Source organism: Gallinula chloropus, assembly GCF_964237585.1.
Source record: "Gallinula chloropus genome assembly, chromosome: 1".
NCBI lineage: Eukaryota > Metazoa > Chordata > Aves > Gruiformes > Rallidae > Gallinula > Gallinula chloropus.
The window spans coordinates 170,033,835-170,052,219 of NC_140085.1; the positions used below are offsets into that span (position 1 = coordinate 170,033,835).

The window sequence follows — 18,385 nt, forward strand, 5'->3', positions numbered from 1 at the left end:
GCTACAGGAGATAACTGAACTGTTAGTGGACTGAGGTAAAGAAAAATACCTGTGTTCCGGATAACACAAAAGTAATGAAACGAAAAACTCTTGTCAGTCAAGGTTACAGTTTATCTATTAATGATTGTAAGTTAATAGAACTAGAGAGATACCTACCATTTCACTTTATCATAGTTTTCTTGTCTGTAATCACCTTGCTGAATCATCTGCTTCGTATCAGCCAGTTCCAGTGTTAAACGCTGGCATCTAACCTCAAGTTCTGATCGATTCCTTCTCTCTTCTTCATAGCTCTAGAAAGTAAGACATTTTAAAGTGAAACAATCACAGCTACACTGGTATCTATGTAAAGCAAACACAGACTAACTTTTGTGAAGGCCACTTGTGAATATTCAAGTGCCAGCATTTTAAATTGTCAGAGTATTTGGAAATCAGCATACATCACAAAGTAACCAGTTATGCTGATACTTAGCTTATCTCAGTCAAAATAATTGGTTTAATGTACCTATTTTTTCTAACACAATTATCCATTAGCAAAACTTCTAAGATCAGTAACCCTTATATATACAGCCAGCGGTCTACAAACCTACAGTAAGAGCAAAATGTCACATCACCTTTACAATATTTTCAAACAAGTTTCCTTGGGAAGACACTCACAGGCCCATTTGAAGAAAAGAAAGAGGACTGGTTGTTCAGCAAGCTTGGGAACCTCTGTCATTGCAGGAAAAATTTCAGCTAGTTATTCCTAAACTGTACCTGGTAGCTTATGTTTGCTGAAGCATATTATCTGAAGAAGTGGAAGAAGAGGGAGGTGGGGGGATAAAGTTGCTCATTCTTTTCCTTACTGAAAGGGTTGCCCAATGTTGGAACAGGCGGCCCAGGGAGGTGGTTGAGTCACCATCCCTGGAGGTGGTTAAAAGAAGTTATGATGATGTGCTTGGTGACATGGTCTAGTATTGGACCTAGTAGGGCTGGATAGATGGTTGGACTCAAAAATCTTGAAGGTCTTTTCCAACCAAAACCATTCTATGAGTCTATGATTTACTGGTCTTTCAGCACTGATTTCCATTTCCCCCTCTTTTTCTTCCTTGTATACTTTCAGAGATTACTATGGGAACTAGAAAAAGGGACCAAAGCAAGATAACACACAGAAAGTTTATGTCTTTTGAAACACTGATTATTCCTTTTGAAAAAAACAATCATCACCATCATCTTGCCTTCCATCCCTCACAGGAACACCAGACTTTTCTACCTTAATCCACAAGCAAGACTCGTTTTCTCAGCATTTATTACAGAGTAGGTATTTATTTTCATAAAGCAGGTGTTTAACAAAACTTACCTTACTTGTTCATCCTAAATGCTGGACTACTGAGTAATTTTTTCTTTTCACAAAACCAACTAAAATATGATGAGTTTCTGCCTATACTACATTGGCAGCAAAAAGAATTGATTGTTAAGCATTTGAGAATACCTTCCAGGCATGCAGATTTTTTTCTGTGGTAACCTAAATCCATAATCCTTGGGTTACCATTTCCTAAACCACACGACAGTATCCTGAACACTCATATGAGAACATTCCAATATATACACCAACCCTGTATTTGACTCCTAGTATAGTTCACTATCGTGATTGTTCCTAGGAGGATACGTTGGTGTGTTCGGGACTTAAACTGCTCATAACACGAGGCAAAACAGGGTTAAAAGCATTAGAAAGATTACTATACCATCTTCAAAATTAAATTTGCATTTAAATCAATATCTGATTACTGCACAAGATTAAACTAACATGTACATGCTTTCACAGTTCTCTCACCATCTTTCCATCCTGTGAGAAAATACTACTACTAGGTGTTAATTCTGTGCAGCAACTCCATACACCTCATTTGGGAACAAATTTGTTCCAAATCCTAATTTTCTCCATGTAGACTCAACACAGTGATAAAGCCTCCCCTTCAAGGATTTTTAATAATTCATAACTTACAACAACTAGATATAACTTAATCATAACTAATAACAACTAAAACCATCATAGTGATTTTTAAACACTTGTCTCTGAATACTGCTGACTTAGGGGGATATTTTCTGCCATGGCTGATAGATGGCAGGTTTGGTAATTGATAATGGATGGTGGATAAACAACAACTCCACTCGATTACAGTGAATGGACATCACAAAATTATTTACTGAAGGTGAACACAAAACCAAATGACTGCATTAAGATGTGATTACTGAACCAACCAGTTAGATACTACAAATTAGATTTATTTTGCAGTGAGAGACATTGTGTAAATGCATAACTATCCAGAATAAACCAAAAGCTATGCTTTTGTACAGAGTTATAAGGGAGGACAGTAATCGTGTCAGGCTTGTTTTCATTACAGAGGTTTGGACAATAGCATGTATGGAGTAGATGACTCCTACATGTGGCCTACTAGGAGGAATGAACACAATCATAATACTCTATGAGACAGATCATAGCATCACAGAGTGCTTTGGGTTGGAAGAGACCTCAGAGACCATCTAGTTCCAATCCCCATACTGTGGGCAGGGACACCTTTACTAGAACAGGTTGCCCAAAGCCTAATCCAACATGGCCTTGAACACTACCAGGGAAGGGGCTCCCACAACCTCTCTGGGCAACCTGTGCCAGTGCCTCACCGCCCTCTTAGTAAAGAATTTCTTCCTAACATCTAATCTAAACCTTCCTTCTGTCACTTGAAGCCATTTACCCCTTGTCCTATCGCTACACTGCCTGGTGAACAGTCCCTCTCCCATAGGACCCCTTTAGATATTGGTAGGCAGTAATTAGGTCTCCCTGGAGCCTTCTCTTCTCCAGGCTGGAAAGACTCAGAACACACTGAGCAAATCCACAGGCACCAGAAACTGAAAGACTGACATAATGTTTTCTTGAAAAAAGTACCCATACCTAAATGCTTGTAAGAAACTAAAGATACTGGAACTATTCTGTTGCTATGAACAAAAATTTATTTATTTCACAAATCTTCTAATTTTTATTTTCACTAAAATCACATTAGGTTACAATCACAAAATCACAACACTGAGAAAGTTTCCATAATAATTTTGCATGGCATATCATTAAGAATATATCATCTAAAGACATAACTATATATAGGTAAATGTGGCTTATTTTGATGTTTACCCTAATTAATGGATACAAATTAAACAAATTAACACTACACAAAACTGCCTTCTTAAACCAATTATCTTGACATCATTTATAAAGATGGCATTATCACAATGGTAAAGCCTGTCAGATGTTTTTGAAGGTGTTTCGTACAAGTTAGCGAGAGTTCCAAATATGTTACACACAGGTGCAAGTACTGGGTATGCAGTACAAACATGACTCATGTTGCAAAGGGAAATGCTGGTAAAGGCATTTAAATTTTAAGTGCGAATTGAAAGATTAAGTTTGGGAAAAATTCCTCTGTGGACATGCCATGCCATTCTGCTGCCAATACCATGCTGGAATTCGTGCAGCCATCGCAACGTGGGCTACTGAAGCTCCTACAGTATCACACATTTTAGCAGCTAGAAGCCAACTACAGATACAAAATGAAATCTGTTACCCCCTGGACAAATTTCTTATAAGGAGCTCTAAAGCACCAATTAACAAAACAGTTAAATATCTACAAAATCAGTTCTTTCTAATACCTGAGACTTAAACTAGGTTTGGAACTCTATTTAACAGATCAGTGTCATGTCATAATATGCTGACTCCAGGGAAGGGAAGTTAAAAATCTACTTTTTAAAAGTGATACAAAGACATACCTAAAGTATCAATCCATTTAACAGGTAACTAAGAAAAGGAGGCTTGATTTGGTTTGCTTGTTTTTTAAAGATGTACTGTAGGTCTTGAAGAAATACTAATTCTATTGAACAGGTCACAGTTTTCCAACTATCTAATCTTTTAGTTGTATTTTAATCACAGGAAAAAAATGTTGACAGGGCAAGCTAGCCAAGTAGTCTACAGGCTAACATGCACAAAACCAACCCAACCATACATGGCATGCATATCTCCAGGGAGCAGATATATTGCTATAAAAGCAGCTTGTGTATCTTAAAGACATACAATGAAGTTGTCTGTGCTTAGGAAGAATAACCCTTGCTTTGCATGTGATGAAAGTTAATTTAGTTTTTTATAACATTGTCCACGTTCCCTGAACTGATTTTAAGATCTCTGCAATGGAATAGCTTTATCTTTCAATTTATCTTCAAGAGATAGCTTGGAAATCTTGAGGAACAGGCTTTGTCCTGCTAAAGCAAAAGGATCAAGATACAGAGCACTTTCAAGGACATGAATGAGGTCCTGGAAGTAACAATAATAAATAAAGTCTACAAACCTTAAAAAAAAAAAGGACAAAAAAACTTCCTCACATGGAAGATGACTGATGTTCCTTCCAAAAATGCATGGCTTTTCTTCATCTTCTTGCTAATTTTTGCTAATCCAGAGAGCAGCAAGTCAGAGGAGGTTAAAAAAAAACCCTGATGGGCAGGGAAACATTGCTTAAAGAAACTGTTAACAGAGCTGTCCAAGAAAACCAGTACTAACCAGTACAGGTGGCTTCTACAGAGCACGTGAAGCATTCCCTACCAGGAAGCATTTATATTTGGTTTACAAACATTGCTAACAGATGGGTATTTCAGGCAAGAAGATTCTGAACTTGTCTCATGTGCACCATTTAAAACCCAAACTGGTAGAAAAACTAAACATACACAGATGTTGTCTACCTAAACTTCAGCAAAGCCTTTCACACCATTTACCACAGCATTTTCCTGGAGAAACTTGTTTATGGCCTTGAAGTTCATACTCTTTGCTGGGTGAAAATTGGCTGGATGGCCAGGCCCAAAGAGTTGTGGTGAATGGAGCTGAATCCAGTTGGTGGCCAATCACAAGCAGCATTCCCCACACCTCAGTACTGGGGCCAATTCTCTTTAATATCATCATCAACCATCTGACCAAATGAATCTGAACGCACCTTCAGTAAGTTTGCAGACACTAAGTTGGGAGGAAGTGTTGATCTGCTGGAGGGTAGGAAGGCTCCACAGCGGATCTGGACAGGCTGGATCAATGACCCAAGGCCAACTGTATGAAATTCAACAAGGCTCAGTACCAGATCCTGCGCCTGGATCACAGTAAGCCCACACAATGCTACAGGCTTGGGCAGGAGTGGCTAGAAAGCTGCTAGTGGAAAAGGACTTGAGAGTTTTGGTCAAAAGCCAGATGAGCCAGCTGTGTGCCCAGGTGGCCAAGGGAAGCAGCATCCTGGTTTGTATCAGAAATAGCATGGCCAGCAGCACAAGGGAAGTGATTGTGTCCCTGTACTCAGCCCTAGGGAGGCCACACCTCAAATGCTGTGATCAGTTTTGGGCCCCCCTCTAAAAGACACTGACATGCTGGAGCACATCCAAAGAAGGGCAACAAAGCTGGTGAAGGGGCTAGAGCACAAGTCTTATAAGGAGCAGCTGAGCAAACTGGAGTTGCTTAGCCTGAAGAAAAGGACACTGAAGGGAGACCTTATCCCTCTCTAAAACTACTAAAAAGAGCCAGGTGGGTCTGTCTTTTCTCCCAAGTACCAAGCCATACAACAACAGCCTCAAGTTGTGTCAGGGGAGGTTTAGAATATGTATTAGGAAAAATTTCTTTACCAGAAGGATTGTCAATCATTGGAACAGGCTGCCCAGAAAGTCATTCAGTCACTATCCCTGGAGGTGTTTAAAAGAAGAGTAGATGTTGTGCTTGGTGACACAGTTTAGCAGTGGACCTGACAGTATTAGATTAACCTTTGGACTTGCTGATCTTAAAGGTCTTTTCCAACCTAAACAGTTCTGAGATTCTGTAATGACAGAACTCAGTTTTATGACAGCAAACTTTGCTACTATCCTCCATCTGGAATGAACAGCAACTTATAGCAGTCACTGAAATGAACATCTATCTAAATTCCAAGTACAGAATTAGTGACACATAATACCTTTGGGGATAAGATAAACAACAGAAATGTAGGGAAAAGATTCATCAGCCAATCACGCAGAAGTAGCATGACTTCACACTGTCTACAGATAAGCCAACAGAAGAAAGTGATCCTGCTTTTAAAAAGTTTATTTAAAAGAACTTCATTTTGAGGGATCATTTACACAAGCCAGCACTTTCTGTTAATATCCTAATGTTCTTAAAACCAGAGGCAAATGTAAAGTTACTATACTACTGTGATATGAAAGCCAGTTTCTTCGAGTTATTTGGATGACTGTTGTGGTTTAACACAACAGGCAGCTAAATAACACGTGGCCATTTGCTCACACCCCCTCCGTGAGACAGGGGAGAGAACTGGGGGGGGGGGTGGGGGGTGGGGGGGGGGTATAAAACTCATGGGTTGAGATAAAGACAGCTTAATAGGACAGAAAATAAAATATATAAAAACCAAGTGATACACAATATAATTGCTGACCAATGCTGATCCAGTCCCCAAGCAGCAATCACTCCACATCTCCTACACGCTGCCCAGCAGCTTTCTCCCCAGCTATATGTTAAGCATGATGTCATATGGCATGGAATATCCCTTCGGTCAGTTTTGGTGAGTGGTCCTTGGCTGTGCCCCCCTCCCAGCTTCTTGTGCACCTCCAGCCTTCTCACTGGCAGGGCATGAGAAGCTGAAAACGTCACTGACTGACAACTAAATCATCAGTGTGTTATCAACATTTTTCTCATCCTAAATCCAAACCACACCACTGTATCAGCTACTAGGAAGAAAGTCAACTTTATGCCAGACAAACCCAAGAGAATGAGGTGCTCCTGCACAGTAAAGATGACATTTTGCTTCAAGCTGTTTATATAGTACACATTCAAAAGTTACTGGTCAATGCATTATATATTTGAATGCAACTGGCTAAATGTGATGAAGCAGCTACACAACTGGATAAGCAAGACATCTCTTCTAGTATGTTGGTATAAAATTTGTAATCTGCCAAGGACTGTAGATGGGGTACTATCTGCTACCAAAAAAAACCCTGTAAACAAAAATGTTGAACTACTTTCAATACAGTGCAGCTCTGCAAGAAAAGCAATGGAAAGCAAGGGGAATAAAGTTCTTTCTCTCTGGATCTGAGCTAATGAGAATCTTCAGTGTACTGTTCTCAGGTAAAAAGGATGCTTGAGATCATTGCATTAGAGACTAGAATTCGGATCTTCTGAACAATGGATAGCTGTCTATACAAGCCACAGCTATATACAACAAAAGGCAGAAAGACATTGGTTAGAAAAGGCAACTTTTATAGATACCTAAGCTTTCTTGAGTCTTAGAAATGTTAAACAGCTGCCCCAAGCTAATAGTTATTGGTAGAATATTTTCCTTTGCAGTTTTTTTCCTGAACAAGATAACTATTTACAGTAATGAAGGAAAGAAGGCACATAGCTCACTTAGGAACGAGGCCTCACCTGTCCTTTGAGAGAGACATGAAGACTAAGCAAGCAAAGCACTGCTTTAAAGAATTGGTCTCAGGGGGCTGGGGAAGGGTTCTAGAGTGTAGTCTTGAATTACAGATGTGCAAAGTTCAGAAGAAATCTTAGGGAATGCAGTCCTCTTGGGGTAGCCACAGTAGCCTCAGTTTTACAACATTCAGATACATCTAGTGACAACTGATCCTCTAAGTTCGTTCAGTCTCTGAAAACTAGAGAAATTTTTTCCCTCCAGCTGGGAAACATCACAAAGAAAACTGTTAGGTTTGTCTAGCAAAACCTGACAGTTACTAATCCGAATTCAGAGACGTGGTCTTAAAGGAGATCTCTGTCCTACATACATCCAGCTTTGTCTTTAGGCTTAACCATAGCTTTTAGGTAACTGTAAATTTGATTTCAAGTCCTGAAGGCAACTCTACAGAAAAAAAAAAACCCAAACTCAAACTAAAGAAAGGAAGCCCTGATAAAACTGTATCAAGACTGAATTCCAGGAAAACACTGCCAAGAAACTCACAGCCAGAAGAAGAAAGCAATACTTAATCTTCTAGAGCTGCAAAGAAAAGCAGAATTCTCTTTCAGACTCTCTCCCAGCCTTGAAACACGCGAGTAGTAAATTACATCTGTCTGAGGGAAAGTTCTAACCACTGGAAGCAAACAACTCTGAAAATAGTACACTGATGTTCAGCACAGGAACACACATCAGAAGCTGGTTTTGTTTCTGGGAAGCTCCTGGTAACAACGCTATAGCTGCAATTTCTTCTTTATCTGTACCTCCAAAGGTGGTGGTGCCAACATTATTTGTACTTGAGGCACTGAACACTAAAAGGAGGACTGAAACAAATCTGTACTATATATTTGGTGACAGAACAGTCAGCACTGAAATACAAGAGCATCACTTTTACCAGTTCCATTGCCCCCACAATCAGATGAGCCAACCACACTGTTTTAAATCACAGACACAACAATTGTGCACAGAGAGCCACCAACTTAGTGGTAGCACTACAGAACCACTTATACTGACCACTTTAAAAGCAGAAAGTGGTGACAAAGATCTTTTGACACTTAGCTGAGTTTATCAGATTATGTTCCAGTGCTAGAAATCTGTCTTCACACACTGTTCTTTGCTACCAGTTGTCAGAAGCATCTCCCCACCCTACTCAGTCTGTGCTGCAGATTCAGCAGGCTGAATTTGATTAAGTACTAACTCAGAGCAGCAGCAACCAACCAACCAGAACCTTGTAACAAAGTTGTGGAGTTTTAGTGGCCTTACTCCTTACCACATTGAGAATGAAATTAGTGCTAACAGAGCACTTCTCTACACCTCCTTTCATATACCTAGAGTGCAAATACAAGCGACAAACATCTGAAAGATGGCTCTTATGCTCTGAAGTCACAAATAAAATGTTTTTCTAATACAAATTAATGTATTTCCTAAACATGAAGAACATGTAGATTTGTCAAGTCTTAGAAAGTTACTTTTTAGAACTCCATTTTCACAGAATCAAGCTCCCTACCTGGTACTGTGCAGCTGGACGCTTATAAACTCAATTGGCTGAGAGGTCACAATTACCAGGCCACCGAACCCACTTTCATGCCAGGCTAGATCTGTTGTGCCAACAATGAGTTTTGTTAGTTTTTTGTTTGGTGATTGGCCACCCTCCCCCCCATATAAAATAAAACTAAAAAGGCAGCACAGAGCAGAAAAAGATTTAGTGTGTTTGAAGACCTTGTTTTATATAACCGATACATGCCCATGTCAGCTCATTGTAAAGGCATTCAGAGGTCAGAACTCTGCTGCTTTGCTTTCCCACAAAACAGTATATAAAGGCCCATGAGCAGAGAAGACAGAATAATCTGTTCACACTCCAGAACAAGAATAAGATCAGAGCTCATTTCTTTTGAAGAAATTAAAGGACTGCAGCCATCCTGTCACAAAATAACACAGCTGATGTTAAACAGTGGTTATCTTAATTAATTTCACACTTAAATTTTCCTAGAGTTGACTTAACACATTAGACAAACTTGGGATGTGTTTTTTTTTTTTAAAAAACCCTTTCAATTCTTTGTTAGCTAAATAGACCTTCCTATGAATCTATACTTAATACTCTCATATTTCTCATTACTTTAGCTCTGGGTGAATATCTTCATGTATAGATTGTATTCAAAACTAGTCTGTCAGCCATAAACCACCAGAACAGCCAACAAAATCCTTCCTTCCCAAGCCATTAGTAGTTAAAAGAATGATTTGAGATAAGCATGCATTTTAATTCCTTCCTATGTTCCACAAAAAGGAAAAAAGTGTCTTGAAATTGATCAGGAAAATCCTTAATTATTTGCAAGAGCAGAAATAAAGGAACGTTTATGGTAAAAAGTAGTTTATTTTCACAAAGAAAGAAAAGGAAAAAAGACAACTTGCCTTAACTTCGTATTTCAGAAGTCTGTATTGGTATTCCTAAAGAACTGTTAAACCCAGAGCAGATGCTTTGTTGATAAACTATGCAGAGAAAAGAAATATTGCAACTGTTGGAGAAAACTTAAAATTTATGGCATATTGGATGGGAAATCAAAGGAAGTATTTGAAGAGCCTAGGTTATTTAATAATATGCAGAGAACTTCAGCAGCTATTCTTCATGTAGCAGGAAAAAAAAGAATGATTGAAAACCCACAAAAACAATAAAAAAGGGGTGTGAGAACTTAAGTAGGGCTCTGAACAAAACTGTGCTTTATTTCCTTCTGATAAGTTTCCTTGCAGTAAAGCCTGACCGTATCACAGGAACTCAGTATACCTTGAAACCACTTCTTCATAAGCTTCACCAGATGCTTGGGTATGTTAGCTTTACAGCATGAAGTGTATTAGAGATTCTAAACTACCCTCACATACTGATGATGTTCCTCTTACCCTATTATCTCAAACAGCCTGAGGTACCTTGTTACCGTGACACTCATCAAGTCACTAGGAGAAATCAGAGCTTGCCAGGGGCAAAACATCTCACCATAAATAAAGTACCTCCTATCTGGTCACATTCCATTGAATATCCAACACACATCATCTCTCTGCATAACAGACAGGGTGAAGACTTGGATTTGGGATTTTTTTGTGCACACAGAAGAACTGAGATACCCAAGGAATATTTTTTATGAACAACTTTATGACTTTTTTTCTTGTGACATTTCAACATCTGCAACTCTTACCTGTGTTTATTTAACAAGGTATTAATTCTCACTGTCTCCCATTTTAAGTATAATTATGCAAAGAGAGTATAACCACTCAAAGAACCACCTCAATTCAACACAGGCAACATTCTAGTTCTGTCTCCCAAGCATCAAAAAAATCACACAGCGAACTTCAAACTTCTACATCATTGGGAAAGGTAGATACTGCCACCATGTGGTATAAAAAGCACAAAACTAGCAGTTTCTTTATTAAAGAAAGATCAATGTACAAAATAAAAATACAGCATAACTTTATTTACTGTTATGTACTATCCAGTTAAATTGCTGCAGCAAAATTAACACAGATGCCAGTCAAATCTCAGAAGGCCAAAATCCTCCTGTAGAATTTCATTAAATCATAACACATTAAATGTACAATGAAGGGAAATGCTCATGTAAATCAAAGTTAACGGGATTAATTTAACCTCAATTATGACCAGAGAGCAGGACATAAAATAATGCTGAAGCACATAAATGCAAACATTTTATTGACTATTTTTTCTAATTCAATCAAAAAGAGAAGTGAAAATAATGAAATTTCACAAGACAATCCTGTGTAATGAATATCTCCTTATATCTGATTATTCTGTAAGAAATAAAGTGGTGACTACAGAATAATTTCAGAAGTAGTAAAATGACAGTGGCATTTAAGTCCCTGCCAGGCACAACTTGCCTAAATATACTCTGGGTAGCTGAAACTGTTTTATTACAACTCCAGATCCTGCAGAACTAAGCTAAAATACAATTCCTCCCATATACATTCTAAGAATACTACAAACATTTATAAGTCCTTCAAAACCAACACTATCCTTAAACTGTTTCAACTCCTTTACTCTTTGAAAATAAAACCAATATATTTAGATAATTTGTTTCTCTGCGTTGTTTGAAATAAAATAATCTTCTTCATTAGTATAAAAATAAATAGGAAAATTAAAATATTAAAAATTGAAAAGCGTAACAGACAAGATGCAACTCCAAAGAATTCTTAAGGAATTCATTTTCATATCATTAAAACAAAAGGTGAAGCAATTTACTACCAAGACATCATTGCCTTCAGCTACTGTTGGATGCATCTCCTTTCTCAGCTTCCCTTCCTTTAGCCTTTCCCTCAGAAATCACAGCACAGCTGCTAAGAGTCTATCCTAAACAGTCCCATGAGCAAATCTTAAAGGTAGATGTAAGATAATGTTAGCTCTTATGCAAGGCATACAGCATGCTCCCACTTCCCTTCCTTGCCCCTCCTTACCCTAGTTATTTTTATGCAGGAAAACAATCTTTTTTGTATCTTATACATGACTAATGCCTTGAAAAATTCGTAATCTGCTATATATATATAATTACACAGTTTCTTAATTGAGAGAATTAAGGTGCACAGACCTCTGTCAGACACTTCAGTTGTGATTTGTACCCACTTAGTTCTTCTGTCAGGCTCTCCTTTTTCATCTGTAGATCACTTAGCTCTCTTCTTAAGGAATGGACTACTTCATAGAATTGGATCTAGAGTAACAAGATACATATTCAAAATTGAGATTAGCAAAATTGCAATCGTGACACAAAAAATCCCCAAAACAAATCAGGTATTTTACAGCAGTAATTCACAGTTTGTACCAGAAAGGCTGGCTGGGGACAAGAAGGTTAAACCAAAGACATTCTTTAGCTTTTGACATCAGCAGCTAGGAAATAATCAATTTGTGTTTGGCACTGAATAAAAAAATAGAGAAGTAAAGGTAAATATATACATATCTGTTCAACTAAGGCAGCTCCCAGTCAGACTACCTCATTAAAAAAATCCAGCTGCTCATGGTCCACATGGTCCCACCCTCTTACTTGTGCCAAATCTAGAGCCTACTCAATTAAGAGCATAAAAAGAGGAAGGGGGGAAAAAAAAGCCTATTTAGCATTAAAAGAACTTTACTTGCTGATTTCCACCAAACCAATATAAATTTTTATGGAGTGCACAGAAAGGGAGAGAGAGATTCATTTTATTTTCTGCCAGTTCAGTGTGCTGAACCTACACCAAGAAGAAAACGCACGAGCAAGCACAGGAAGCAGGAACAGGACCGAACCAGAAAGAACCACGACACACCCCACACATGGCTTTCAGCACTAACATGTTGCTATATGGGTTTAGCTGGTACCATGCAACTGAGCCTCTGAAAGACTTTGCTCTGCTAAATTAGTACTGAAAGAAGCCTTGTAAAAGGACTTCTTCAAAAAAGTTACAATCCATAACACGTACTCCTCTCTCTTCTCCCACTCCAGTCCTAGGCGTAGTCTCAGTTCCATAAAGTTTTTCCACAGCATTTCTACTGAGCAAGAAAAAAATACTGGAAAACACAGTATTAAAACTACAAAGTCTGTAGTAAAAAGCAGAGGGACGAAACAAAGAAGAAAGAGCTATTTTAATATACACTAGTGCACACATACATGGAGGTTATTACTCCCAGATTAATGTTCATTTGGGGGGATGAAAAGAATAGATAATTAAGTGCTATTTTCATGCAAAAGCTATCCCACAGCCTCATCACTAATGCTTTCTTTGATACATGGTTAGGGAAGAAATACAAGCAAGAACGCACAGATAAGCATTCAAGAGCAAGCTGCGCTACACTTCCATGCAGAAGGAAAACAGGCCTCTGTTTTGCTACCTGTGAAGAGCAGAAGACAAAGAAAAGTTCCAGGTATATTTCACATAACTGACAGCATACCATTCTAAAAAAACACAGAAGCCATGGAAAATTGCAATGTAAACATAGGTGTAGTTTGCTTTACACAATAAAGCAAATGTGCAACATGACTGAAAAGTTAGAGTGAGGCAGAAAAGTGAGCATTTCTAAAGTGTGGTTGGTTGGGTTTGCTTGCTTTCTGTTTTCTTTTTTCCCCCCAGTGTTGTGGGTGTTGAAAGCTATAGTTGTTTGAATTAGTTGTACTCAAGAAAGCCCCACTTTTCATCCTTACATTCAGATGCAAAACAAACATATGCTCAAGTAGGACATATACTATAATTTTTATTGGGAAAAGAAGTGAACTGCCCATTACTGCCTTTTATTCCCCTACTTTATTATTGCAGTATTTTGTTCCTTCCATACTTAAGATTGTGTCCACCTGTGAAGTCAGGTTGCTTCCAATGGGTTTGCATGAAATCAAATGGTGAACTTGGTTTTGCAGGTTCTTTCTAACTTCTGAATTACAACAGGCTTCAAGTACTTCCTCAGGAAAAAGAGCAAACACCATTTTAGACATGTGCTTGCAAAGCAGTGAGGAAGTACAGTTTGAATCTTTCAACTTCAGCTTTCACTGACTACAGTTTTCATCTAGATTAATTCTTTTAAAACTTGTTGGATTACGTCTGAATTTCGCTCCAACCCTCTTTGCGATTACAAAGTTTAAAAATTATTTTTCTTTTAAAAAAACCCTTTAATCATTACCATTTGGTAACAATTTAAAGCACTGTGGGTTTATTTTTTCTAAAACCACATCTAGCTTTTCCCCTTAAGTTTCTGTATTTTTACTCAGATTTCTCTAGGAAATGCCACATTTACTTCCCAAACCACAACAGCCCTAAAACAACACTGTCAAACCAAGATAACATGGAATACAAATATCAAGGATAAACACATCTGTACTGTCTTCACATAAAAAGATCAATACATGGTAATAAGAAAGTGCAAACGAGTGCAGCAGATGAGGGGAAGGTAGCACAAGTTGAACTTTTATCGTTATTTAGCTTGCCTGATTAACAATAAACATTGATGTAACTCAGCAGTCAAAGCACACGTTGCCTCCTGCCAAATCACTACAGCAGAAACAAAAATTACTGTAATGGGATTTCAGAAAGAATTGCTTATCTTAAAAATTACAAGTTTATATAGATGTGCTGTAAGGGTACAGTTACCACTTCCTAGACGATTAAAAAAGCTTCTTGGCATGTGCCCATCGCTTTTTATGGAAAACCAGAGTTAAACCAGAAGTGGGTGAGTGCAAAGGAAGAGAAAGTTAGCTTCTGTTAAACCAAGTTAAGTGAAAGTAGTTGCATCAGTTAACTGCCTTCTTCAACAAAAAACAAATTAACTGTCACTAGCAAAGTGATGCAACCTGAAAGACATGGCAACCAAAACTGGACCAAACAGAATTCACAGATGCCATTATTAAACACCTTAAGTTTTGCCTTTGAGGTCTGGAAGCAAAACATAGCTAGAAAAAGAAGTAAAACCTTACTCAAATTGAACAACTGAGATATACCCAAAGACATATTTAAATAAAGAAAAAGGTAGGTGAAAAAAGTGACAGTTATTGCAAGAGTCTCTCTTCACCAAGCATGTGTGATCCAGCTGCCAAGCACCAGTTCAACAACCTGAAGGGCTTTACAATTTTAAAGCATATACTGTTTCTAAAAATCATTCTTATAAATGGCAAAAGAAACAAAACAGAATTTTTACATTTAGATTCCAAAGAATAAAAACACATGGTTTTAAGAAAAGAGGGCTTAAAACATTTTTCATTTGTCACCATCAACATTAAACATTTTGCTCTAAACATGTCACTATTGCACCCCTTTGTGGAAGAAAAGTGAAAAACATCTCACATTTGCTTTAATTGTATTTTTTCCAACTTGCAGTATCTTTATATATAAAAATTGTATTTAAGCAGTTACTACTATTTGTCTAATATACTAGTCATAAACATTATATATACATTTATGTGCACCCTGGAGAATTGTACAACACCATTTTGTAATCAATAAATAGGAAAAAAAGAAAGCCTGGAAATACCTTGCTTAAATTTTCTCTAAACAGAACTCTCTCACAAAAAAGAATTTTACCCCTAGTATCAGCAGATGAAACTTAATTGGCATACAGATACAGGGCCACATATTTTATAAAACCAAGCTGAAAACATCAGAAAAACATCTTTTCTCCCTTCAATATCCTTTTCCTTGCCTTCAGAAGCCAACTGGATGCAAGGACAGGATATGCAAAAGGGTTCTTTAGCCTACCAGCATCCCTATCAGCTGAGTAATTCAAAGTAATGATAAACAATCACTGAGATTAACTGATACCTTCAGGTTTATACTGATCCTGCTGCCAAAAGAAGATGGGAGAAGCAGCAGAAAACAGCATCTTATTACAGTGTATCATGAGAGTATCTTCAATTAGGGAAAAAAAAGGATTTCTTCAAAAAAGAAGTGGTATGTGTAAGGAGGAAACATATGAACACATACGGATTTTGAGTCACAGACAGAAGTAGCATTTACTGTTTGACTGTAAGAGGAAAAGGCAGGCAGATTAGGTGCAGAGGACAGCTGTTACTTCTTTCCCTTCAGGTATTTTAGAGCCCTTTTCTACTCACAAAGACAGGCTAAGATTCAATTTGTGCTGTGGCAGCTTAAAGCAGCTGGCAAGGTTACTAACTGCTGGTATCTGTCCTGGCTGGGTACACAGTCTTTTGAACTGTCCTGGTTTTGGTCAGGATGGAGTTAATTTCATTTGTAACAGCAGATGAATGCTGTGTTTGAGAGTAAAATGGGAGTACTGCTGATAACACCCTGATGTTTCTAGTTGCTGTCAGACAGTCAAGGACTTTCTCAGCTCTTCATGAGAAAGGAGGGGCGAAGCCAGGACAGGTGACCCAACTGACCAAAGAGAGTATTCCACGCCAGTTACGTCCTGCCCAGGATATAGGGGGCTGATGGGAGGAAGGCCTGGGGCGGCTCCGGGACGCGCGGTTCTTGGGGGACGGTCGGGTTCTGGGATGGCTCTGGGTGGCACAGCCTGAGTTGTATGGTTTGGTGAGAAACTGCATTGTGTATCAACAGCTTCATATATTTTGCTTTGAAGTCCTGTTAGTATTGTTACATTGTATTTTTCTGTTATCTTAGTAAACTATCCTTATCCCAACCCACGGGCCTCTTAATTTCTTGATCTTGGGGTTATTTGCCCCTGTCTCTTCCTTTTCCCTTCCCTTACTTCTCAAACCCCCCCCCCCTCCCCTTCCCTTTAACCTGCTCTTTTCCTTTAAGGAGCAGGCAGCTGCGTGGGTCTTGGCCCTCAGCCGGGTGAAACCACGACATGAACACTGTCAATCATGCCATGAAATCCCAGAGCTTCCTGCACACCACTTTCAAGCAGGTTGATGTGGATTTCAGTTTGTGGTAACTCTGCTTTGTCCACGAAGGTGATGTAGGCATCAGCCAAAACCACCCCACCTTCTGATAGAGGTTTTGCCCTCTGCAGAGGGCAGTGGGTACAGCAGACAGCTAGGGGGTAATAACCTAATTCACCCCAAGTTAAGTGTTCTTGTTTGTCATTCAGAGCTTTTAAGATTTGCCCAGAACTTTCAAAAGCCCAAGTTTAAGAACTTTTGAGAAAGATGTTCCCATTAATTTCTCCCTTTAGGTAAGGATGACAAGTTTTACTTCCTTGCGTGTATCTATAAAACAGTGTACTGTGACTTTGACACAGCAAGAGAACTCACTCATACAGCATTTATACCTCAACAAACGCACTGAACTTTAACACTGTATCATTTACAGGTCCTTTTATAACTAGCTCTACAAATAAGTACAATACTAATACTCTGATGAATTAAGGTTTACATATCTAAATCCTCTTCATTCTCAGAAGCAAGCCAGGATGCACTGGAAACATCCCACAGTCTGTGAAGGCACTGTCTCTTTATTGCAAGTGGAATACCACCCCTCTTTCACCATAATTAACAAACATCAAAATCAAGAAAATGAGTCTTAAAGTATACTTTAAAGTGCACTTTATCCCCTGCATTGAGTCATATAGGAAAGCATGAGGGAAAGGTTAAGGGATGTTTGCAAGTGCCATCTCAACTGTGGTTCTGTCAAGTCGAATTTCAAACTATTATCTCATATCATCAATGTGTGTCCATCATTATTTGTAACACCCTATTGCCTTCACTATCTTAAAATACAACAGCTCTGCTTTAAAGCCACCAGTTTCTTAGAATAAAAGGTTCTCCTCTACTGGAATCCAGTCAAAGTGGACTGATACAGAAGAACACGTACCTCTGAAGGTCTTTTACTTCTAGCTGGGGCAAAGTAAGAATTCTAGGAGTACGGATTGGTTTCTACTACATGTACCTCCCTTTAATTCTAAATGAAAGCAATTTACAGCTTGTAGTGGGTTGGCCCTGGCCAGAACCCAAGCACCTGTATGGCCACTCACTAACTCCCTGCTTCAGTGGGAGCAGGACAGAGAAGAGACTGGAAAGAACAGAACCAAGAAGATTCAAGTGTCAAGTTTTCTTAAGAGTGAAGGAGCAAAGGAAAGAGATGAATAAAAAAAAGCCACACAATCACTCACCACCTCCCACAAGCAGACCAATTCCCAGCAAGTCTCTGAGCAGTATCTTGGAAGCACCCTTTCTTCCTCTACTACCAGTTTATATTGCTGAGCATGACATTAGACGATATGGAATACTCCTTTAGTTTATTTGGACCAGATGTCCAGCTCTGTCCCTTCTCAATCTCACGGCCACCCCTACAGCCTGCTTACTGGGGACAGGGGGAGACACAGTGGGGAAAGAGGAAGCCCTGATGCTGTACAAGGACCATCCAGTTTTAGCCAAAACACTGGTGTGTTACCAACACTGTTTTAGCCTCAAATCCAAAGCACAGCAAGATTCAGGCTGCTATGAACAAAGTTAACTGCATCCCAGCCAGAGCCAGAACAAACT

General features: G+C 38.7%; 1 protein-coding gene across 2 annotated transcripts in view; it reads right to left on the reverse strand.

The window, feature by feature from the left end:
- The window catches only part of PIBF1 (progesterone immunomodulatory binding factor 1), a gene marked incomplete at both ends in the record, with an annotated part of 126,385 nt that overhangs the window by 104,835 nt on the left and 3,165 nt on the right, over window positions 1-18,385 (reverse strand). For both annotated transcript variants that reach the window (XM_084277201.1, XM_084277200.1), the window contains 2 exons: window positions 157-290; window positions 12,059-12,178. In XM_084277201.1, the coding sequence (XP_084133327.1) occupies window positions 157-290; window positions 12,059-12,178 (254 nt within the window). The remainder of the gene's footprint in view (window positions 1-156; window positions 291-12,058; window positions 12,179-18,385) is intronic.